At 38.8% G+C, this 25527-nt stretch overlaps 2 protein-coding genes across 11 annotated transcripts in view; one reads left to right on the forward strand and one right to left on the reverse strand.

Moving 5' to 3' along the window:
* Positions 1–25527, reverse strand: part of LOC134218414 (neurabin-1) — a 217043-nt gene that overhangs the window by 34074 nt on the left and 157442 nt on the right. For 7 of the 10 annotated variants that reach the window (XM_062697377.1, XM_062697375.1, XM_062697374.1 and 4 more), the window contains one exon: positions 99–1131. In XM_062697377.1, coding sequence (XP_062553361.1) covers positions 99–1131 — 1033 coding nt within the window. Of the gene's footprint in view, positions 1–98; positions 1132–4540; positions 4837–16212; positions 16658–25527 lie in introns of those variants that run through there. The other 3 variants (XM_062697379.1, XM_062697380.1, XM_062697378.1) reach the window with 3 other exon arrangements.
* LOC134218420 (uncharacterized) lies at positions 2326–3298 on the forward strand. Its single transcript, XM_062697387.1, has one exon. It carries the CDS (start codon positions 2388–2390, stop codon positions 3219–3221), a length of 834 nt encoding a protein of 277 aa, XP_062553371.1. The 5' UTR covers positions 2326–2387; the 3' UTR covers positions 3222–3298.

Raw genomic sequence — 25527 nt, forward strand, 5'->3', positions numbered from 1 at the left:
CGCGGCTGCCTACACATGAAGGAACTCATAGAAGGAGGCGAAAAATGCGACACATTCCTATTATCTACATATGTATACTAGAAGTAACTGCCACATACCTCGAACTGAGCAACCGCTCCGCTTCATCTGCTGTCATCTCGTCTGGCAGCACCAGACTGTCGTGCTCGGTGTCACTGGCATCGGCGTACGCAACATCCTGCAGGTCTAACGGTGGGCCTTCAGGAATCGGTGGCGGTCGCATCGACGTTAATGAAGGTGGATCCGGCAATGTCTTGTTGCTATAATCATCTTCATACTCGCTCAAGGTGGGTCGCGTCGGATCAAGGATCGTCTGCGGACTGTGGTAGCCTTTTTCGCCAACCCCTTCACTAAGTTCATCCAGGTCCAGAATTTTAGCCTCATCCTTTTCTAAATCCATAAAAGCCAGCTCACTGCTGGCAATGGTCGAGGAAGAATCCCCGGTTGCTTTCGGAACGATTGAAGCGTATAGCACTCGATCCATCTCCGCCATTGGCACATCGTCGTTGTCGGGTTTGTCTGAGCTACCATTTGTGGTGATCGTTTCCGATGGCAGCTGATTGTTGTTAGTTGAGTTCAAATGAGATCGTGTATTGTTATTAGCATTCCTACTGTCTACACTACTAGCGCCGTGGCCTACGTCTAACGGTTGATTACTATTGTTGGTGATAATACTGCTGCTGTTGGCACTTTGATAGCGATCTACTTCACCGTAGATTTCATCGCACTCTGTCCCATCTGGACGTAACCGATAGCCCAGATCGGCGTAGTTTAGCTGCGGTTCCTCGTCCGTGGGTACCAGCGGTTCGAGTAGTGCTCCATCGCCGTCTCCATTCGTAGCTGCACCGGCTGCGCTCCCGAGGTTTCGCCTCGGAGGTGACGCAGGCAAATCTGCAGCTACCACGTCGAAATCGTAGGCCGGCTTGAGTTTGGCTTTGATCTCTGGTGATGGTTCGTTGAAGCCACCCTCGTCTGTGGTGGTACTGCTGCTGATGATGCTAGGTGGGCGGGCACCCAGTCCCGCCGCCGGAACCTTGAAGCATATGCTCGTCGAAGCCTTCTTGCGCCGCGTAACGTGCTGGTCGTCGAGGTCGTCGGAACGGGAGGATTTTCCTGTAACAAGAGAGAAAAGAAGAATGTCTTAGATAAAATGCTAAGAACATAATTTATTATCAAATAACAGCTGTAACCATTACCACCTTTGCCTAACTGCTGTGGAGGTATACGCAAAAAGTGTTTGTCATCAAGCTAAGTTTAGTATATTTTAGGAGTAATGACTGAGATTCCGCCTACACTTCTTCAACACACCATAACCTGATCGTCAATGAAACAATAATCTGTCGTCACAATTTCTCCAAATTATGCTTAACCCTTTCTTTATGGCTTCATTGGATGGCTTATACTTATAATTAATTTTGTGTAAAATAGTGAAAATATTGAAAACATTCTAGTAACTATTAATTTACAATCAAAAACTTTTTTACGTTTTTCACATAGTTCAGCTATGCCAAATAACTTCTGTTCTAGCATATTCCTCATAAGCGATTCCTTCCTATTGAAATCTTTGAAAAAAGTCGTGTGAATGAGGTAAAAGTATGAGAATTTTACATCTACGTCAACAACATAATGGTTTTTGGTTTCAAAAATAAGAAAAAAGTTCGTTAAACATAACATGCTGAAGATAACTGGTAATGAATTCTGTTACGGCATATATAATTCCCAATGAGGCATAAAGTGATTTTCGTGCATTCCGTATGACATAGGGGAAAAACAGCTTTGGTAGGTTTTGTTCTATTATTGTCAGGGGGGTTTTTGTCGACCAAATTTTATGAAATTTGGTCACAATATTCTTTGATATGCAAAGAATGTTTAGGACAAATTTGAGCATAATCAGTCATAAAAAACCCCTGACAATAATAGAACAAAACCTGTCAAAGCCGTCATTCCCCCTACTTCAATAAAAAGATCTTGGCTTGAAAACATCGCTTTTAACCTTTTCTTTCCCATGGTAGCTATAATAGAGCTCCATTGAATTTTGCACCTTCCAATTTTTAACAAATTTTTTCAACAAAAAAATCAATATTTTTGTTTGGTTTACCGTTTATATAATCAATTTGGAGTAAAAACAGTGGAACTATTTAAAACAATAGACTAACTATTGATTTACAATCAAAAACTTTTTTAGCTACCTATGCCAATTAACTTTTGTTTTAGATTTTTTCTCAAAAAAGATTCCTTTCTATTGAAATATTTGATGAAGGAAGGACGCGAATAGCGTAATCACATGTTTAGTTATTGTGTCCCCAATCAAAGTAGACCTGCGCTTCTTGTCTAGTGTTTCTGTTGAGTGTGAAACAAACTCACTGAAAATGACGACAGAACCCTCTTTAGAATTCAAATTGGACGAAGATTTTCTCTTCATTCTTAATTTTGCCCGCAGCAGCATGCATTTGTTCCAACACAGACCCATTGAACAAGGGCTGATAGAGCTGTGGTTCGAGAAGTTGTGTCTTGAAATCCACCGCGGAATCGACGCCAAGCGAATGCGCAACCTCTATTTAGTCAAGTTGGTAAACTGTGTGCAGTCTGGGATCTTGGCCGATCCCTTTTTAACCAAGCCCCCGACAGGATCACTTGAGCCTTTGCCGCAAACGATCGCCCCGTCAAATCTAGATGAACCACCATGGATAAAAGACTTCGAGGCGGAATCCTCGACCTTGCCGACGGGAAGCGGAACGAAGGATTTCTGCAGCTATCTTTGCACAAAACAGTTGGATGACGGAAAAGGACTCTGTGCGTATCTGGCTGTATCCGTGGCAGACGAAGGGGAAATGCCCCGCTGGTTCGAAATGGGCTCGGGAAGGCCTGTGCTGTTGTCCGAGATGGATGAGGAAATCGAAGCCGCCTTTCAAGATTTTATGGGACACGTAGAAGAGGCAGGGATATTGGAAGAGAGTGGCGGCCTCAGCGAATTCAGCGAGCAACTGCTGGACAACATTAGACGAGAATTAGCTGGACAAGCGACAGCCGGAGAAGATGTGCATCTGGACAATTTACTATTGGAGCTTGAGGCTTACATGGCTAACAAGTCATTGGGTCGAGAGTTGGAAACTTACAATCATGAGCAGCGGAGGGCGTTTCTGTTGGGCTACTTGGAGAAGAAACTGCATTTGCAGATGGAAGAGAGAGGATATGTTCACTGATATTTGAGGTAAAAATAGTAAAGGTAGTTTATTTGCAATATTATAATAAAATTCTTGTGACGAATTTACCAAAACAATTTGTTATTCTATTCAATTCAACCACTTCATGTGGAGCTGCAGATGTGCCATGACTTAACCCTTTCTGTCGTTTCCTGTTCGACTCGACCACGGTCGTTTAAGTTGTAAATAGTAACATATATTGGCATATTTGTGACACGATTTGTTGAGTCAAGTGTGATATATTTCATATTTCAGACAATATCTTACATAAAGACAAGGTTGACACACGTGTATTGAAATACAGAGTAGGGCAATTAAATAAGATTCAATAAGCTTGAGCTTGATTGACTGCCCGTAGTTGCTACTCCATTATGACCAGATCAGCTGTTCTTGCACAGAGAACCAACAGATGTTTGCTTGGGACTAGCACACATCTTCAATGTACAAGTACTGGTGATCTCATTTGTTAGGTCATACTGGCGCCTGCCACGTCAGAATGCAAGTCAATGTAGGGAAGGGGGAGGAAATGATGATGTAGTCACTCGCCCACTGCAAGCCGAATATACCTCTGCACTTGCCACGAGATCATACAGAATTTATTGGGATTTTTGGGTTAGGTTACAGAGGCAGAGGTCCGTCTTGGTTAAAAAGCTGCCAATGTGATGAATAGGAGAAAGTATTTGATGGAATTTCTAATTGGATGAAGGGAAACGAGCTTTTAAGTCCATTTCCAATTCCAAGTATAGGATAGAAATGGAAACGGTATGTAAGTCCATTTGCAGTTCTAGCGATTGGTAGAACATGAGAAATATAGACAAATATACAAAGTAGGAAAATGAAACGAACCTGGGATTGAACCCACGACCTCCTGCGTATGAGGCAGAAGCAGTAGTAATATGACTACCAAGCCCGTTAGCAATTAAATAAGATTCAATAAGAAGTAAGAACTAATCTTCTAGTGATTCTAGTAGATATTTTTTCAACCTAGGTATAAAAATCTAGCCGATGGAAAAGGAACGTAAGCCACAAGACTGTATTCATCCGTAAACTTATTTACGTTCCAATGCACTTCCGAACGAAAGTTGATTGACATTCTTGGTCACGTAATTTCCTTTATTTGGATTTGGAATAAAGATGACAATTTGTTTGTGTTTTACCATATAGGGCGCTATATAACTGGCGATCTGCTGTAATAAAGTACAACAAACCTGCGAGTAGCATTAGGATAGAGGATAATGATGAAGAGAGTTCATGTTATAGACTTACTTCCTCTTATTGCTCATACAATTATCGTTTGACTTTTTAATTATAAATCTTACCTTTACAATCGATGCAAAAGCGTCTAATGCTGAGGCACATCCTTGCGCGAGTGCTTCATCCAAAGTCATCGGTTCAACCTGAAGACAAACTCAATTTAACTTTTCACTCTGCAATGTACCTAACGGTCTCATAAACTGTTTTCTACGAAGCGATACCAACTCACGCACCAAATCCATCAACGAATAAGCTATGGACACGTGACCACGGTGGTGTTCTCTACATTATAATGTGTCATGTCATGTATCTTAACTCCACTTCCGATTTATTCTCACTCACTAGTTCATGATGAAACAATCTTCAAACGATTTGGACAGACGATACAATGTATCAATTAAAATGATGGATTGTTGAAAATTAAAACACTGGCACTTTATTTCAATTCACAAGACATTGTTTAGTGGATCGAACTTGCGATAACATAGCGAACAGTAAGGGTCAGTTACAATAATAGACCATCGCATCGGATCTCCCTGATGGTGGTGCAAGCACGAAATGTGTTAATCTAATTAATACACCACTGGAGGTTTCACTTAATAACGCTGAGATTGCATCCGATTGTTCAGATATGATATGAGGGGTGCAGCGATACACAAAATAGATGCGATAGATTGCCGATGTAGGGTTTCCAGTTCGCCTTGCGAGCAAAGGCGTAGGATTGCCAATCCGGAGATGGCGAGTTTGATTCTCGGTCCGGTCTTGGATGTTTTCGGGTGGGAAACATTCTCGACTCCCAAGCTTTAAAATAATAACTGTGGAAATGCTAATAGAACACTAAGTTGAAAAGCAGGTCACGTTTCAGTTGGAACGTAGAGGTATAGAAGAAGAGAAAGAGGAAGGAGACGATTGCCGATGTCTGGTGTTGATAAAATGTGTTAATTGGTTATGGAAGCTTTCGACAATTATGAAATAGCAATTTGTATTATTAGTAATATTTGAGTTCCTTGCCTCTATTTAATTGGTATGGTTTTGATTTGTATCCGGAAGGCTTCATCTCGTTAGCCACTATGATCTAATACTTTTTACAATAAGAATGTTTCAATTCAACGCCATTCATCCCAGCTTGATGATTGACAACAGATAAATTCGGAGAAGCCTTTTAGAATTATGCAATATGTTTTCACTGATTCATTGACACCTTAAGTTTCACTTTCTTGCTAACGAAATATCTTCCGTCAGATGGAAGTGATTGACAGCTATTTTACTGTTCTAACGTTTTGCCTTTCTTGTACAACAAAGTTATACCGAAAGGCTATAGGATCACTCGAAATTTTGATAGGAGACCCGGAGACCCATAATGTTATATACCGATCGACTCATCTAACTATGGTGATGTCCGTATGTGTGTATGTGTGAACAAATTTTGTAGACACACTTTTTACAGATACGTATTTCGGCCTCAACAAGTACGAGACAGCCTTACAGTTGAGGTCGAAATACGTTTCTGTAAAGATTACAACGTGTTGGAATTAAATGGAATAGTATACTGAACTCGTCTGATGATAGTGAAGAGCTTAAAAATTTAGTTTTCCGAAAACGGTGGACAAATTCTGTACCACGAGTGGTACATCCAAATTGCATCGTAATGGACACCGAAACGTACATTGAAGCGGGTTTCGAACAACTCCCCGACCTGGGGTTGTTCGTCGGCAAGTTCCGGCCTGGATGTTCTGGAGATGTTCAGAAATAAAAAGGTCGACATATTTACCAAAAAGTTAGCACCAGCATTTTATTTACATATTGGCACAGTATACAACATGGCTGGTCTAAAAGTGTGTTTATAAGTTAGAAAGTGATCTAAAGACAAAGTTTTGACTTTCTATTTATAAGTGGCACCTAATTGGCTTGAATGCTTTTAATGTGAATCTGAAAGTTAAGTTTTGATCAAGCATAAGTCCTTAGTACTTTGCTTCGCTAGACCAATCAGTTGAAACCTTATTCATAGTAACAATATGACTACAAAAGTTTCAAAATGAAGTTTATGCGGATTTTTTTTTATAATTTACTAGCTTTACGTACTCGGATTAAAAAGTAAATTATGCAATTAAAATGTTCAATTGCAGCACCAAACGCAGTAGATAGACTGACAGAAAGATAGAACAATACATAGATGCAACTCGTTGCGTAAACTGGGATTAGTTACTCAATATATAAGGCGGCTATTTATACCGGTTTGCCATTTTATAAGACATTTTTTTTTTTTTTTTTTTTTTTAACTTTATTAAAGTGTTTTTTTAATCTACAGATTAAGTTCAACACCGATTTTTTTTATAAGACAGATTCGATAGCAATTTTGAGTTTTGGTAAATTTTCATGCAAATCATCATAATTTCATTCCAAGAAACTCGGAGGCCTCCTTTCAACAGACTCGGAGGATCCTTTTTCAATAGGCTGGGAAGCTTCTCTCTAAGAGCCTCGGAAATCTCGTGTCAAAAGGCTCGGAAGCATACTTTCAAGAAGAGCCGCGGAAGCCTACTTTCAAGAGACTGAGAAGCCTTTTTTCAAGAGGCTGGGAAGCCTACTTTCAAAAGGCTTGGAAGCTTCCAAAAGTCCTCAAAGTATGTAGGGGAGATCCCCCAGTGCCGGACACATAAGCCATTTATAGAAAAACTCTCTAATTGTCCGGATTATGTTTACTTGTATCCCATATACACAAAATATGATCATTGATTATTCATTCAAACTATATTTGATCATTTGAACACGATTTTGGACGTTGTATTTTGATGATGAATTTTAGTGAAAATTTTCACGGTTCAGAAAAGTGTCCCCGAGTACCGGACACTATTGCATCATGTCCAAACATGACCAAGTTTCTATTACATGAGTTAAGACATAATTTAGAATAGTAATATTTTTTACTTGCTTCAAGTTGTAGATATTAACACGTGTTAGTAGAACTTATTTTGAAATTTCTTACATCCTACTTAAAATTCTCTTCATTTTTAATGACATCTTCTATTTTTGTTTCTGCTTATTTCTTCAGCTTTCTGAAACCTCAGTAAGAAACAATAATTGAATTGAAGTAAGTTAAACAAAACATGTGCAAGAAATTGCTATTTGATCACATTAAAAAACTCACTGTCCGGATCCGGGGGACAGCTACCGGATACAGAAATTGATTTTGCACCATAGATACGTTATATATCTAACAAATTATGATCGCTAGTTGAAATATGGCTAACATTGATCGATTGATTTTAATATTGTTGATTCAAACCTTCTAAAATAAGGCGAAACATGAAAATTTTTCACATTTTCGTTCAATTTTAAATTTTGTACGAAGCTCACAACATGGGGATCTGATATTCCATGTAGTTAAAGGACTTTTCAATAGCTACTACATTAAATGACGGGAGGGATTTCTGCAAGTGCCGTTTTTGGAAGTGTCTGATATTGGGAGGTGTCCGGCGCAGGGGGATCTCCCCCTGTAATCTTAAATGAAATAGCGAACATTTTAGACAACTTTTTGGAGTGCCATATACCCCATTAGTTTTCAGGTCCGTTTTTTCATACTTATGAGTTATGCCTATTTTCATTTACAGTGAGAAAATAGAGGGACCTCTGCTGTAGGTTTTCAAAGTCCACCAGGGTTTCCGTTTGCTCTGGCGAAAAATAATCATTAGCTCCCGTATTCGATCCTTCCGCTGCTTTCTCACGTGCACTTAAATCCTCAAATCAGTTCTTCCATGTATTTTGTGGAATATTTAATCAATTATTTTCTAATTATTCATTTTACAATTTACTTTCAACATTAGACTAAACGTCATTCGACGGAATGTCCCAAAGGCTTGTAAGATTGTAAACATTAATGTTTGATAATTTTAACATATAGATGTGAAACAAAACATGATGAAAATAAGCCTGAATTTTGTTTTATTGCATCTATTTTTCGTGATAACGGTAAGTAAACGGTAAGTATTCATGTCTGGTTGTTAAAATTGCGTTCAAAAGCTGAATCGTAAATTTTCTAGCGAGCAGTTTAGGCAAAATAATATCGCTACCATTGAGTCTGTGCCTGGAATGAAATCCATGCCAAGAATGTCCATCATTTGAAGAAAAAAAATTATTAGTCATCATCAGCCAACAAAGTCCAATGTTCAAACTAATGTGAAAAACCTTTTTTAGACTAGGCTTTCCAAGATCTGGTTATGCAAAAAAAAATTGAATTGCTTTGAATGACATGTCTTGTATACCATTTGACAGATGGATAGTTCAAACCTAGATTCCCAAAATTTCAGCCCTATGTGATGAAAATTCATTGCGCCATAGAAATCAGACTTTGGAGGAAAATTAAAAAAAGCATTTCAAACAAATGCAATTTTCTCAGCGAATAACGGTCCAATTTTGGAATTTGATACACCGTTGGAAAGATAATTGTCTAAACTATGAAATGGGTATGTTGCTGAGTTTTCACGGGTAATAAAAATTAGTGTAAAATGGGTAATTATTGAAAAGAATGTATTTTTGCCTTAGTTGGACTATACTTAACGAGCAGGGCCGAGCAGTCTCTAGTCTTGTTTATATAATCTAAAGAGAATTCTCTGTTGATGTGTACAATTTCTACCAGCTATACTCAAGTACAGGTATACCTCGATTATATGGATTTCGATTATATGGACATTTTACCTCGATTATATGGACATTTTTTTTCGCTCAATTTTTTTTCGTGTCTAGAGGTTTTAAAAATCTTTTGAATATTCTTCGTCATATTTTACATTGATTCTATATTTATTAAGGTACATTGGGACGAAAAAAACAGAAAGGCATGTTTTTGATGTTATGTATGATCAAACCGCACACTGAATCACATGATCGGCTGACTAGATTGATTTACCAATTTCACATTGCAAATTCCATAGCATTTGTGTATTTTTTAATCAACAACTACCACGGCCACGTCCTTACAAATAGGTGTGGAACGATAACGAGTATTTGAGGTGATCTCTGTTATATGAAAACTTGATGTGAATCTTCAGTCTGAGAAGCGAGTGATGAGATGTCCGTATTTAGCTGTTAGATCTTCGCTAACAAACCAATTGTGCAAAGGGCGGATGGCGCATTAACATCCAGCAAATTTGACCAAGACTGATTTTTTTAGCAGTTTTCCCAGGAAACTGGAAAAGCTTATTTCAATGGGTACTATATTAAGTATCAAACTTGGCATTAACTTTTCTGGACGAAATTGATAACTATTTGAACTGTAAAAAACTGAACAAGAAGTCTTCACATTCAAATACATGTTATTGAATATCCCGGTATTTATATTCGTTCGACTCAAAGTTTGCGGATTATAATAATACTGATGCCGACAGGAAGATAAGTATCTGAATGTGAGTTGACAGTTCTCAAATGATTTGCTGCTTAAAAAAGTAAACTTTTCGAAAAACTTTAGTTTGAAATTTTACCTTGTAAAAGCTGTTTTTTTTTCAGCCGCGCCGTTAGCATTTTCTAAGACGAAAAATGTCTGGTCACGGCTTTCTTTAGTAGCTGTAGGCTCAGTGCATGTGTTGATGGGTACGATATGTAGGGCTCAAATGGAGTGGTCTTCCTGGCATCACCGGTTGTCTTCGGGAGGAAATGGATCGATGGAAAGTAAAAGCAATAAAAATAAACCCGGTTTTAATAATACGCAGGACATTTGAATTTTTAAACCCGTCAGGAAGTACGATCCTTCTTTAAAGACAAGCCTACCGGAATCCAAATTTAAATCTCAATACGAAAGCAATGCACAATTATCATTTTCATAAATTCAATAGCATGAGTGGAATGATAAAAATAACAGTTGTGCGCTACTTTCGTATTGAATGGGGTGTCCTTGAAAACGCGAGTAAATTTAAATTTGGATTAAGGGGGGCTTGTCTTTAACATACCTGCATAGTCCAAAATATTTACAACAGGTCCTAACAGGTGTATGTGCAAACGGCACTGGAGTAAATAGTACTGGTAGGGGGATATACTCCCTTATTAACATTCATTTAAATTCATAGTAAGAATTCCAATCGAATGCAACTTGTTGCAAACAGATCAGCTAAAGATGAGTGTCGGAAAAGAGAGATTATTTCTACGCGTTCTTGTGTAAAAATTGTATTTTGGCCATAACGTCTGAGCCCATAGTCCGATCTGGCAAATGTTCAATAGCAGACAATAGTTCTGAATCCTCCGTCGAATTCAATTTGATGCGATCGAATCGAATAAGGATAAGTTTATTTTTGAAGAGAACATATAACTTTCTCGTACGCATAGTATTTGCTTCCGAACTAAAACAGGTATGCACTGTTGTTAGACTTAGTAACTAAGTATATTATTGTGTCTATAATAAACTTGATTAAATCTCCATTACTGACGTAATTTTAGAACGGTGTGCAAGCCAGCGACTATAAATGGTTAAGTTCTTAAAAAAAATCTACATCTACTGAATCATCATAAAATGGGCCAAAACGTGCGGATTAGACTGTAATGCAAAAATAGATATTTATGTATTGTATTAACTCCAATTTAATCGTTGAATACAAATTTTGAGAAAAAATAAGTTTGCTTCGATTATATGGAAAATTCGATTATATGGACTTTTTTGCATCGAAAAAGTCCATATAATCGAGGTACACCTGTATATTTATTTTCCTAGAAAACATTATCTACAAGAACAATTTGATGAACTTAGTGATAGAAGTAAGCGAAGAAATACCGTTGAAATATTCGGCGGTAATGTTGACAATGTAAAAAATGCTCTTTTAGCCACAAGAAAAATTGCATGTAGACATGGCGATTCAAATATGGTGAATTTGATTGGGCACGTTATAAAAATAGAGATAGGAACAGTTCTCGCATACTCCCTGCAGTATGAAAAATAGACTTAATTGAAGATGTTGATATGTGTTCAATAACAATAATGAAAACATATTAAAAATTAATCCTTTCGACTAGTTGGATTGATTTATTTGTACGGAAAAAAATATCTCTAGGAGGTGGACGGCGGGGCAGATAAGTTAGTGTGGGGGGAGGGGGAAGGTTTGGTAAACAAATAATTCTTCACCAAAATACCTGATTGATAAAACAATACTCTTATACATTGAAAAAAAAAATGTTTTCCGTCACCTCTCCTGTTTAATTATATGCACAGCAACCTTATTCTAGTTTTGATTTGCATTTGAACTGTCCCTAAAATTAAAAACAATTGTTCATGTTTATTGTTCAGGAATACGTAGATCATTACTGAGTTAAATACTAGTTACACTTATCGGATGCGAAGAAAATACATAAATAAGATTAAAATTATGCTAATTTTACGATAATACTATAAAAAATGCAGAAAAAACAAAAAATATGATTGGCCACCACTTTGTATGGAATCGCCCGATAGTACTACGGCAATTGACCGATTTTGAATTAAACACTTTTTAATTTGACCCCTGTTGGTTTAATTACATCGTTCAAATTAAAAAATGCCCAAACGTCATTTAGCACATGGGTTGAAGAAAAGAAAAACGTGACATCGTAAAACGGAACGCAAAATCAAAACAAACCGCAAAGACAGCAACCAGAAACCAGTTTATATGATGCTTATAAAGTAACCAGAAGTTTAAATTACATGATTACCGTTCAAATAACCGGGGGTGCACAGTATCCAATAAAAATCCAAATTAGTTCGAAACAGGATTTTATGATTTCAACCCCATGACTCGAATTCAATAATTAGAGCAAAAATATAGAAGTACTTAGGCATTATGCGTTATTGTATATAGAAACACAACACAGTCCAATACGATTCGATTGGTGAGTAATTCTTGCACATTGGTCCATCCGTTCGTGAGTTATATTGCTTCAAAGGAAATGTCAACTCATTTTTATATAGATAGATAAGAAGATTACAATACATGACGGCAAGGTTTTTAAGACTCATCGCTCATTTGCAAGTTATTTATAAAGTAAAATTAACTTTAGTAAATAAAAAATGAAAGATAATTTGCAAGACAATTGAATCCGCCCTGCTCTGTTTCTTTTTACTGAAAATAATGAACTAACCGCAGCAGTGCTCGATGATGTCAACACTGTCTGCTATTTCTTGTCTAACCAAAATACAGCCCAAAATACCCGCAAACGTTGCAGAAATCGACGTCATTTGAACGAGCGAACCTGATCCCACTCAAAACTGGTGGTGCGTTTTGTAAGGGTTAGCAATGTGGCACCATCGTATCATCATAACAAAATGTTCACCCGCCAGCGACCGACGGGATAAAGTGCAAGAGTGCCATCTACAATCAGCAGTAGACTGGCCCAGGAAACAAAAAGTTGTGTAATTCCACGGGGCACCCCCCAGGATTGTGTCTTTGGGTGAGAAAATCAATCTCTGAAAATTTCAGCTCAATCGCTTGTTGCATAAGCTGGCGCATTTGATTCGAAGTTTGTATGGGGATTTCAGCCAAAATGTATAGGAAAATACACCTCCGTCACTCATTCGATCTGGAAATTGGTTCTGATTGCTCGATTGACCTCAGAATTGCAAAAACGGCAGTTGGTATGCTACAGAACAATTGCACAGAACATTGTATGATGATTAAATGAACTTTTATATAGGTTTTGGCTGATGCGATTCGATCAAAAAATCCAAAAATACACAAATCAGCTCCTAATAAATCAGCCGAAAACTATATAAAAGTTCATTTAATCATCATGCAATGTTCTGTGAAATTGTTCTGTAGCATACCAACTGCCGTTTTTGCAATTCTGAGGTCAATCGAGCAATCAGAACCAATTTCCAGATCGAATGAGTGACGGAGGTGTATTTTCCTATACATTTTGACTGAAATCCCCATACAAACTTCGAATCAAATGCGCCAGCTTATGCAACAAGCGATTGAGCTGAAATTTTCAGAGATTGATTTTCTCACCCAAAGACACAATTCCGGGGGGTGCCCCGTGGAATTCGACAACATTTTTTTCTCCCCATACTAATCTGGGCCAGTCTAATCAGCAGGATCGGTTGTATTGTTATTTTTGTCAGGCACGAGAACGACGCCGACGGCAACAGGCAAAGCAAGAACGTGCAATTTCACTTTCAAAATTGTTCGCTTGACGAGACGTCGAGGAAAAATAAAAAATCTCGGTTTTCAACCCACTTACGTTTGGGCAGAGCTAAAACTGTCTGCTAGTCACGGGTTGGTCAGACCGATGACGAATTATGTTTACTAATCGATAAAATAATGAATTTTGAGTCATTTACGAAATTGTACTGTGATACTAATTCTTTTTTTATGTATATCATTTAAGATTGCATTAAGCTGTTATTGTGCTTTTATGTTTGTCACGTAATGAAAAATTTAACACTGTACGTGGTTTCATCATACACAATTTTATATTGCACAAAAAATATGTAAAATTTAATAAAAAATAAAAATAAAAAAGAATGTCTACCATGCAAAGAAAGCAAACCAATTTTGATGTACATATTCTTATGGTATGGTACACCATGGATAAATTGCTAAATGTTTCCATACCGCGTCCACGAATAGTCTTGTGGAGGATGTGGCCAGCAAGAGTTGATTCAAAATCCTATAACTGCAAGAGAAAGATTCATGCTGTTCACTGTAAACAAATGCAGATGTTTTGGTATAGCTCTATTTGCTTTACGCTACCATCGGGCAGAACCAACAGTGACCTAATTATGTGTGATTGGTGTCTCGAATTTCCCCTCGGAAGTCCACCATGCTTCAATTCTGTGACCGAACGCTGGCGAGATTTACGAAACATAAGCAAAACCTGCGGATGGGAATGCAAATACGCTTCTAGTAGCTGCGCTTATTATTGCTGCGGAGCATGTTTAAATCCTAGTTGTTTATGTGGAGGCGTGCAAGAAGTTTTGCGTTGACGTTGGCATGTTTTGTCATTTCACGGAATTTTAGTAGGCAGTTGAGCAGTAGATTGGTAGAGTGGTTTAATCTTCAATTCGAATACGGTCTCACCACAACGAAAACAGCGGATCAGTCACGGCTCCTACGCATCGCAATCGTAATCAAAACAGATCGTCGTCAGTCGGGCGCCAATCAACCAAATAGGTAGATCAAGACGTAGTGTGAGCAGGGATTTTTTTTGTGAAAATATTGAGCGTTTCTAGATGCTAAATTAAATGACTGCTTTAGTACCGGCATAGAGCCATCACCATGGAGAACCACTTTATTTCCGCATTAAAATTTCACTTCGTTTTTCACGGTTTCATTTGTTTTCACTCGGATATCCGGTTTTCGTTGGAAAACCACCACCGGTGTAGGATTTCAAGAAGGAAAAAGGGGGCTTCCAAAGTGTATTAAAAATTTCGGGCATTTTTGCCTTTCTCATATTGGTTAATAGGAACGATGGATTTTGTTCTAGATATGCACTCAAGGAGAATTTATGTTTCGTTTTAATCGAACATTGCAGAATTAATTGGTGAATATTTGAATAGAGGGTAAATAAAAACTCAATATATCTTGAAACAATTGTTTTGTTTCGGAATTTGAAAACTATCCAAATTACAATTTAAATCAAAGTTTGGACCAAATGTCGTTTGGACTTGAAACATTATTCAAATTTATCTACCAGTCTACCACATTATGACTAAGTATTAAGTTATTTTGCCTAGTCCATATTTGTTCGAAATTCATGGTATGGAATTGAAGATAGTGCATGCGATGAGCAGGATACTTAGTTTAAATTAAGATTACATCCTTCCTTCCATTTAGATATCCAACATCTAGAAATATGCGAAGTTGCCGTATCCACCCGGAATTAAAAAGTCAGATAAAAGTTCACAAAACTAAAAAAATCAGATGATCAACCACAGTAGGTATATATCCGTGACCGTATACCTATTGGTGACGAATTATTTAATTTAGATTGAATTTGTATCAAAACTATTCAAAAACATCTTCTTTTTCTTCAATGGCTCTACATTCCAACTGGAACTTGTTGGCCTTATTCTATTAGCATTTCCTCAGTTATTAATTGAAAGCTTTTCTATGTCCGCCATTGCATGAATATGTATCTTGTGTGGCACTATGCCCATTGCCCAGGGTGTCGAGAAAGTTTCAAACCCAAAAACACCGATTGATTGAAAAACTAACGTAATCCTTTACATTGTTTCTTATAGAAACAAGCGTCACAATCTACAAATATATTTAATTTTTTACAATTTAAATAAATCTCGAAATCTACAAGAGAATAAGATTTTCCTTGCCATAAAATAACTTTTGCTACTTAAAATCCATTATGCACCCCCTGCTCCAATGTCTTCCTGTGTCCATGTAGAAAAAAAATCAAGAACGCGCACCAGACACGACCAAGCGAAATTAAATTGAAAACTTTCGCTCTTACTGAGCTGTTGTGGGCATCCTCCAAATGCGATGATCTGCGACCGGATTCTATTTTCAATCTCCTACGCTGACGACGACGGACGGGGTGTTTTTCATTGCGTCTCTTCCATTTTCACTCAAGCCGGTCGCTATGTACATAAAGAGGCGGAGGTATGTGCACAGATGGGAAATTTTGATTCATACGAATTTTCACCGATTCTCACTTCTCTTCACTGAAAGGATCATTTCGCTGATGGTATTACTTTTACGATTCTATCCCGATTCATAGTCGGAGAATCGCATTTTCAAAAGCTTAGGGAACCAATTCAAGACTATAAATCACATACGTTTTTCACTTATCGATCTTCTGAATATTTGCTGCTGGTTTACCCTTCTCCACAAGAGCACGTCGGTCGGAATAATTACACTTCATTTAGATGGCAATTCCATTTCAATTGCAAACGTGCTACCGTTCAATAGCAACACAACAAGCTGTCTCCTCACGAGGAATGTTGTTTGATTCTTCTTCGTCCGGCTCAAGTTGCTCCGCCTGAAGCGAATCTTTCCCCTTCTCACAGAGTCGCAGCCGACTCCCTTTCCTGAAAGATCTCTGGAAAAGGGGCACGACCGGAAAACGCGGTTCGATAGCGCGAATCCAACGACGGCGGCGACGCCGGTACAACAAGCCAACACGTCCAACCGTGACCAGTGTTAAAACGCGAAAACTATTGACGACTCGACGAATGTCGCGTTCCCTGGGTGCGGCGGTTTCCCAGCCCAGAACAGACCGAACCTGATGGTTGATGAACACATTCAAGCGAGTGAGATCCTAGCCCCATAATGCACTCAGCATCGCCGCCAGTCAGTGTTAGGAGCTCTGCAAAGTCAAACGAGCAACCAGCGCCAGACGATCGCAGGCATGTCGGCGGTGATGTTTTGTTTCAAGTACCTACTCATACAAGCGTGCTATGGACGCCCAGGGGTGGTAGCGACTGTGTACCAATCGAAGTGGGTAAATCAGATCGGAGGGCCCATTTAAAATGGTATTTTAAATCTCTAAACTTTCAGTTGGAATGGAAATAATCATACAGCCACACTACTTGTTTGATGCCTCATATAAAAGTGATGGCTTCATAATCAATTTCATCAATAGTGGAAACGGATAATATTCAATTCAAGACATGGATAAATTCAGGTAATTTTGAACTGAAAAGCAAAATACATATTATGTACGCAATATAATCGCTTAGAATCGAAATTTTGATCCTCAAACATGACCACTAACAGAAAGCCCGGAGAGCCATAGTGTTCTATACCGATCGACTCAGCTAGACGAACTGTGATGATGTCTGTATGTGTGTATGTGAAAACAAATTGCAGACACACTTTAGGAAAGATCCATTAATTACGTAACGCAAAAATTTTAGAACTAGCATTCGATTTTGGCAACAAAACCATTCGATTTGGCGACTATTTTTTATTTTAAAAATTAATTAAAAAACTTCTTAAATCTCATAATTAACGTAAAAAAACTGGTTAGACACCTGAACCGACGTAAAAAATTGCAAGGAAAAAGCTTAGATTTCAAAATCCACGAAAAAAAGGGGTTAGACACCAAAACCGACGAAAAAAAAGTTCGTAAAAAATCACGTAGAAAAGTTTCCAGAAAAAATATTTTTAAGATTTCAAAATCCGCGTAAAAATCGTCACAGAGTGCATAGTGTCACAATAAGGGGCTGTCCATATACCACGTGGACAGTTCAGGGGGAGGGGGAGTATGTCGAATGTCCACGGTCCATACAATTTGAAAATTTATATGAGTTTATGTCAGTGTACGAGACACTGAAGACGACCTTACTGTTGAGGTCGAAAAGGTACAATTAAGTGGTGGAATTAAATGGGATTGTACAAACTCGTCTTATGACAAGTGCATTCAATTTTGGCAACATTCGATTTTGGTAACATCAATGTTTCGAACGTGTTGCCAAAATCGAATGGGACGAATAAATACAAGCTCATGCAAATTGATGGTAAAAATCTATCCTAAAGTGCTTTTTGTGATACATTTTAAAATGCACGAAAAAAGCATTACCACGCCACTAAGTGGGATGATCTTGGTTTTTATATCGAGAGGAAGACATTAGTGAAAGAGAACGACTGAAGAAAGGATTAGGAACAATGATTACAGTTTAACATCTGCAAGATCAATGCAAGCCAACACCTTCCTAATAGGCTTTAGTGGCATGCTCTCAATACATATACGATATGTAGCATACCGCGAGAGACTTTTTTTTCGCAAGCTGTCATGATAAAGAACTGATTCGTGAGGCTATACCTCATGATATATTTCTTTTAAAAAGCTTCAAACGGGGGGAGCACTGGTTCTGACGATGCATTTCAACTTGTTCTACATAGCTGTGCGGTCCCCAACACAAAATGAGCGAGACCAAAGCGAGAATCATCGCTTCTCTGTAGGGGCTGCCTATCCGATTCTATTTTTTCGCACTTGTATACAAGGTTTGATAAATTTGTTATCATGGCTTGTTATGCTTCGGAACTGTTTTTGCCGTTTATTGTTGTTTGTTATCTATTGAGAGCGATTTCTACAAACCATGTAGACAAATCACAAGTTACAGAGGAACTGTAAGAGTCTAAGAAAATAGCACGATTGGTGTCAACCGAAGATGGGCTTACCCTCGCCATCATATAATAATAGTGCTGAATACTCATGAATTTAGATTGAGGGTTTTGTTCGAGCAGCTTCTGGAAGTTGTCAATGATGAATGACTTGAGAACCTCACAACGGATGAGGAACCGTAGCGTTAATTCCGTGAAACGATCTAACATAGACAGTACTCCCTCAAGTATTTCAAGACTTATCGTATGAGTTGAATTTGAACAACCAACAAACAAGCGGTGCTGAATCCATTGAAGCATCAACATGTGTATCCTTGCCGCGGACTGTTAACAGAAACTACCATATTTGAGGACCAATACAACGTGATAAGATCTTCTAATTTGTTTCCGGGATTTTTGTGTCAGACCCCGAAATATTTAAAAGACATACTGTGAGTCTTACCCATCAATTGATGCGGGAACTTGACCGAATTATGTTTTTTTAAAGACAACAATCTCAGTTTTCTCCGGGGATAATTCGATACGCAACTTTAAGTAGACAAATTGTCCAGGGTATCTTGGAATGGCTCTTGCAGATCAACTGCGGTTGGCCCTAAATGGATAAGATGCAATCATCTACAAGCTCTCCTAACGAGCAATTTGCCAGGAGACATTTATCAATGTCTCTGATAAGGGAGTGAAATTGCCAAGTTACCATGAGAAAAAAAAACTTTTCTGACCAGAAATTGTACAAATAGTTGTTCATAATCGGTAAAAATCCATAAGCGTGGACTATGTCGGAAAGGACATCGACGCAAACATGAATCTAAAGCTCCTTTAATGTTAAAAAAAAACTCCGCGGTCATTTTTTTTCTAGCGAAAGTAAGCTGAATATGTGAATATGTGAAAGCAACGCAAGACAGTCGTTTGTTCCCGTGCGTCTGCGGAAACCAAATTGTGTATCTGACAACAATTCAACCCATTCGACTATCCCCGGAAAAGCTGGCCACTTGCCTGCACAAACTGATAGTCAGAATCTGGGAAACCGAACAGCTACCGGAGGAGTTGAAGGAAGGGATTATATGCCCCATCTACAAGAAAGGCGACAAGCTGGAGTGTGAGAACTTTCGAGCGATCACCATCCTTAATGCCGCCTACAAAGTGATATCCCAGATCATCTTCCGTCGTCTGTCACCATTAGTGAATGAGTTCGTGGGAACTTATCAAGCCGGCTTCGTTGACGGCCGCTCGACAACGGACCAGATCTTTACTGTACGGCAAATCCATCAAAAATGCCGTGAATACCAGGTCCCAACGCACCATCTGTTCGTTGATTTCAAGGCGGCATACGACAGTATAGACCGCGTAGAGCTATGGAAAATTATGGACGAGAACAGCTGCCCTGGGAAGCTTACCAGACTGATCAAAGCAACGGTGGATGGTGTGCAAAACTGTGTGAAGATTTCGGGCGAACACTCCAGTTCGTTCGAATCGCGCCGGGGACTAAGACAAGGTGATGGACTTTCGTGCCTGTTGTTCAACATTGCGCTAGGTGTCATACGGAAAGCCAGGTGTAACAGCCGGGGTACGATTTTCAACAGATCCAGTCGCGGATGACATGACATTGTCGGGCGAACATTTGCAAAGGTGGCAGAACTGTACACCCGCCTGAAACGTGAAGCAACAAAAGTTGGACTAGTGGTGAATGCGTCAAAGACAAAGTACATGCTTGTGGGCGGAATCGAGCGCGACAGGGCCCGCCTGGGAAGCAGTGTTACGATAGACGGGGATACCTTCGAGGTGGTCGAGGAATTCGTCTACCTCGGATCCTTGCTAACGGCTGACAACAACGTTAGTCGTGAAATACGAAGGCGCATCATCTGTGGAAGTCGGGCCTACTACGGGCTCCAGAAGAAACTGCGGTCGAAAAAGATTCGCCACCGCACCAAATGTGTCATGTACAAGACGCTTATAAGACCAGTTGTCCTCTACGGACATGAAACATGGACAATGCTCGAGGAGGACTTGCAAGCACTTTGGCACTTTGGCGGTGTGCAAGAAGACGGTGTGTGGCGGCGAAGAATGAACCATAAGCTCGCCCAACTCTACGGCGAACCCAGTATCCAGAAGGTAGCTAAAGCCGGAAGGGTACGATGGGCAGGACATGTTGCAAGAATGCCGGACAGCAACCCTGCAAAGATAGTGTTCGCTTCCGATCCGGCAGGTACGAGACGGCGTGGAGCGCAGCGAGCGAGATGGGCAGACCAGGTGCAAAACGACTTGGCGAGCGTGGGGCGTATCCGAGGATGGAGAGATGCGGCCTCGAACCGTGTATTGTGGCGTCAAATTGTTGATTCAGTGTTATCTGTTTAGATGTAAACTAAATAAATGAAATGAATGACTATCCAGAAGAGAATCATATTCTCCAAAAGATTTTATAAACAGGACAGCATCGCGATGGAACGATACGAATTACAATCCGATGAGGGTTTTCCGGGCCTTTGAATGGCTATCAATCTCATTTGCCATCAATATTTGCTCTAATCGATGTGCTTCGTGAGGTAATATGAGGACGATAGAAGCAGATTGTTTATCACCATTTCAGCCATAGTTTACATTAAATCTCTAATAAACAGAATAGTTTTCATTATTTGAATGTAGTAAAACATGTTACACTCATAATTTGAAACAAGCAATAAAATCCACTTGATGGAGTGCCAAATTTGTAACGATTTAGCTCAAACGGGACCCCTGTCCGTTTTACCCACCCTGTCCATTTTACCCCCATCTCCCCTATGGAAATTGAAACCTGCATCGGAAAATGATCACTACCTTTGGGATCTCTGACAGCTTCTAAGTACAGTCCAACGATAATAGCATAGATATAATAATCAAGATGTTGGGGTCAGAACAAATTAGTACTCATTTTATGGTTCCATGTACTAAGATTTCGGTACCCAGTGAAATAAAGTAACGCTTCAAAATAAATTTGGAAAAACTAAGCAATCCTTCATCTTAAATTTGAATTTGTTCTAACTTTCAACCGTTGTCATGGGATCAACCAAATTTGTTTGTTTATCATCGATGTCGGTTGAGTATTTTGGAGACTTGTCGGAGATGAATTTATTATTTTCTTCGCATTTTAATAATTCTGTTTTCTTTTAGGTCGTTTCATATCAACAATAAGTTATAAAATCGGTATGCGGGGCTAGCGTTTCGTGATTTCGCTTGACGACGGTGTGAATCGGCGTTTTTTTCATGCTAAAATAATGAATATAGGAAATATCTTTGGAGACAAATTTCTGAAAACTGTTTTGGCAAAATATTCAGTTTCCCTAAAACAAAACGTTAAACATTTTCGGCATTTTTTTTGCTGAATTTCCCGGTGTACTTTTTTTAAGCCTCCAATCTGGCATTCTGGCTGTTCATTGCTTTCCTACGGTTTGCGGATGTTCAAGAACTGAGAGTCAAGGAATACAATTTGATTGAATCGAACCTTAATTTTCCTTAACTATGACTTTTCTATTTGTTTTAGATGAACGCTTACAGATCTGATGTACAAGAGGAATGCGCATTTAAAGGTTTTATTTCCAACCTGGACGCTCAGTCTCCACGATGTCGAAATCTCGTGCTGTGACGATCGTCTTTCTCATCGAATTCTAGACGCGATGCGATACTCATTATGAACGAGTCCAACGAAGATCCTCTTCCAAGCTTTGGCATCGAGTTTCCGTGTCAACTTCTTTGGATAAACACTTCGTACCGAAAACACGAATGTTTAGTATACCCGGATTTCTCAATTCCCTCAGGTTGAATGACGTTTTCTTCGATTTGAGCAAAGACGATGGACTCCCTTACGCTAAATAGGTTCCCGTCAGCACAGCTTTACCCCAAAACATCTTGTCATCAGCAGAATCCTCCAGCATGGCCCTTACGTTCCCATCGAGATTCCGGTTCATGAGCTTGCTTATCCCGTTTTACTACAGTGCCAATTGGATCTCGAACGCAGTATTTGCAGAATTTCTTGAACAGCGTGCTCCGATATTCTCCACCATTGTCACACTTAAACCGAAAAAACGACTGTTCAAACTTTACCGCGACGAAAGCCTCATACTCCGCGAAACACACACAAGCACTCTTTCGATTGCATCAGATACATCACTGCGAAGTAGTAATACCAAGTATCTTCCTATCGAGAAAAATCGGCGTTCTGTTATTTCGGTTCATCTTTACCAGTGTGTTCGGAACGATTCTTTATGAATTCAACGATTATCGGGAGGTGGCTTTATCGTTTTACAATATTTTTGCGATATAAGTTCATAACATTTCTTGCTGGGAGATAAATAAGAACTGGCCCTTTTATTTAACTGCAAGATAAGCTCAACATCATCCATTGTGTTTTGGTGTGGAAAGGAAAGCGAACCGACACGAGCAAATCGCCACGACTCAGTAATTTTCAAAAAGGCGAAGAATTTCTTTCGGTTTTCGAATGCCCACGTGCCGTTTTTTAATGCCACGTGCACGCTGCGTTAAAATAACGCTGCATGAGAACGCTGCGTTACCGCATTTCCCTGATGCATATAAGCGTTCTTTAAACGTCACGTACACGCTGTGTTGAAAAAACGCTATGTGGAAATCAATCTAAAGATTTTATTACGCTTGAAAAAGTAATCTCAGATAAAACGCACTCTGCAAACGGTCACCAAAGTAATAATATACGTCCACTCTACCATCAAACACCATCTGAGTATTGCGTATTGGTACCAATAATAAAATAAATTAACTAAAGGAAAAAAAGTGAATTCCAGAAATGATAGGTAAATTTCCAATTTGTTAAGCTGCAATAATGATAGAAATTAAAAAATAAACACAAGAGTTCATTCCGCATAAAACAAAACGATATCCGAAATACTATATATATTGATTATGGTTCGTAGACCGTAAACTTCATTGATTAAGGTGAAGATAATTGTTTTATCTTGAATATGTATCACGTATTTTATATAAACATATATCTCCACGGAATGAAACATATGCATCATAATATGCATCCACCGAGGCAGGAGGCGTCTATGTACTGGTCTCCCTCACAGCGGGTCGTTTCCGATCGTGCGTGGGAGGAATTTAACGGCGTTCTGTCGAACTTTCATTAGAGGAAAGTTGATGATCAGGTGGATTATGTTGCCACAGGTAAATGGACACGTTAAATTTTATAGTGACATCGTCCGGCCATACGAGAAAACTCTGCAAACATAGCCGACATAAGTATACTTGTACAAACCACGGTGACTTAAGGAAGTGACACATTGACCAGTGGTATCAGTAATGCTGCAGCTACTCCTCCGAGCTACAATCTCGTTTACAAATCGCACAGTCACTCCAAAGGAGTATGAAACTGGTTACCACTCCATGAAATAATGGTCGTTCCCTCCATCAGTTCCATTTTTGTAGTTTGTTTTTGTTTGAAGAAAAAACAGCCTACGAAAATGTTGCTATGACAGCAGTGCTAAAATTTGTTCTAAGGAGGCATCAATAAATTACGTACTGAAGCGACGCTTTCGTGACTGGGTACCGAAGACCGTTAATAGCATACGAAACTGGAACCATGAAAAAATCGCCAGTTTCATATTGATTGTTGATAATAGGCTCGAATATGGAAAGATTTAGATCTGAAGGTGCCACTCGTGTAACTTTCCCGTGTTCAAAATTGTCGTTCTAAAGTCGTCGCAGAGGTCGTATATCACGGTTGAACGATTGCCGTTGGAGGAAACTCGTTCATTCTGATGTAAAACCAAAAAAACTAAACTTTTTAAGGAATTTCAGCCACTTTTGATTTGACCAAGTTGGATTGGCTCACTTTGAGGTTGTTTTCTAGGCTTTTTTGGTTCTGTCTGTTTTATTCTTTACTTCGTTGAGCGTTTGAATACAAAAGGAACTCCATTTCTGACTTCAGAGTCAAAGCTACCTTGAAAGAGGAAAATACGAGTAGATGGTGTCAGAAACAACCAGTGTGGCAACCTTCCTTAGCATCTCGGCGTAGCTTTGTCGAGAACGCTCGTGAAGTTCGCCAATCACTGTGAAGTTATGCAGTGCGGATCCGGAAAAAGCCATGCAGAAATAGTTCCTTCGACACCGAATGCATTTGTTTGCAGGAGACAACCCTTTAAAAATGGTTTTTTCATCACATCTTTCTCATTTTCATTTCTACAATTTTGCATGTTCTAAAATGTTTTAGATAATATTAAAATACGTTGTTTGGTGGCTATTGCGACTTAAAAACTTGAAAAATAAAAAAGTCATAACAGTTTTATTGGATTTTTTAGTCATATTTGATTTAACCGCGGGCAAATTGTGTCAGTCAATCCCATGCGCATAACAAAGTACAAGTAATGAAATTTAAATTAATACCTGAACTGTAGAGTTGTAAGCGAATGTAAGGAATGTTACATTAAAAACGATTTCCTACTGTGTAAAGCAAAAATCAATCTCCCATCACAAGAAATTGATGAACCAATGCACCATGCGTCTCCATATGTTTGTATGCCTTGCTTATACGTCCAACATGTTCAAAGCTTGTTGGCATAAAAAACAATAAATCTCCAAAAGTAATGAAATTACAAACTTAGTGTCTGCGACAAAGTTTATCAGGAGAACTTTTGCAACAACTCTCGCGACGACATATATCTTGCATGTTGTAAAGTGGAAAAATCAATTTTTCATCTCACTTTTAAAGCTGTGGTTAACCAACCGCATAAAAAAGCCTGGGTGTATTGTGTATGAAAACTAGCTCAAACATTTCACGGGATAAGACACTTACATCGAGAAAAAAAATTGTAAGGCGCAGTAGCAAACAGTTTTCGCCATAATTACTTACCAAATACTTTTTCGAAAAAAGTTCGTACTTTTGATTAAATTCAATGTAGATGCCTTTCTTCATACAAGTTTCTTCGAATAAAAAAAAATTGGCTGCTTTTCGCTCATAGAAGTAAGCGCCTTGATGCTGGCAGCAACTGGTATTAAATCTACCACTGCTTGTGATTATTTGA

The sequence above is a fragment of the Armigeres subalbatus genome, chromosome 2, assembly GCF_024139115.2.
Source record: "Armigeres subalbatus isolate Guangzhou_Male chromosome 2, GZ_Asu_2, whole genome shotgun sequence".
NCBI lineage: Eukaryota > Metazoa > Arthropoda > Insecta > Diptera > Culicidae > Armigeres > Armigeres subalbatus.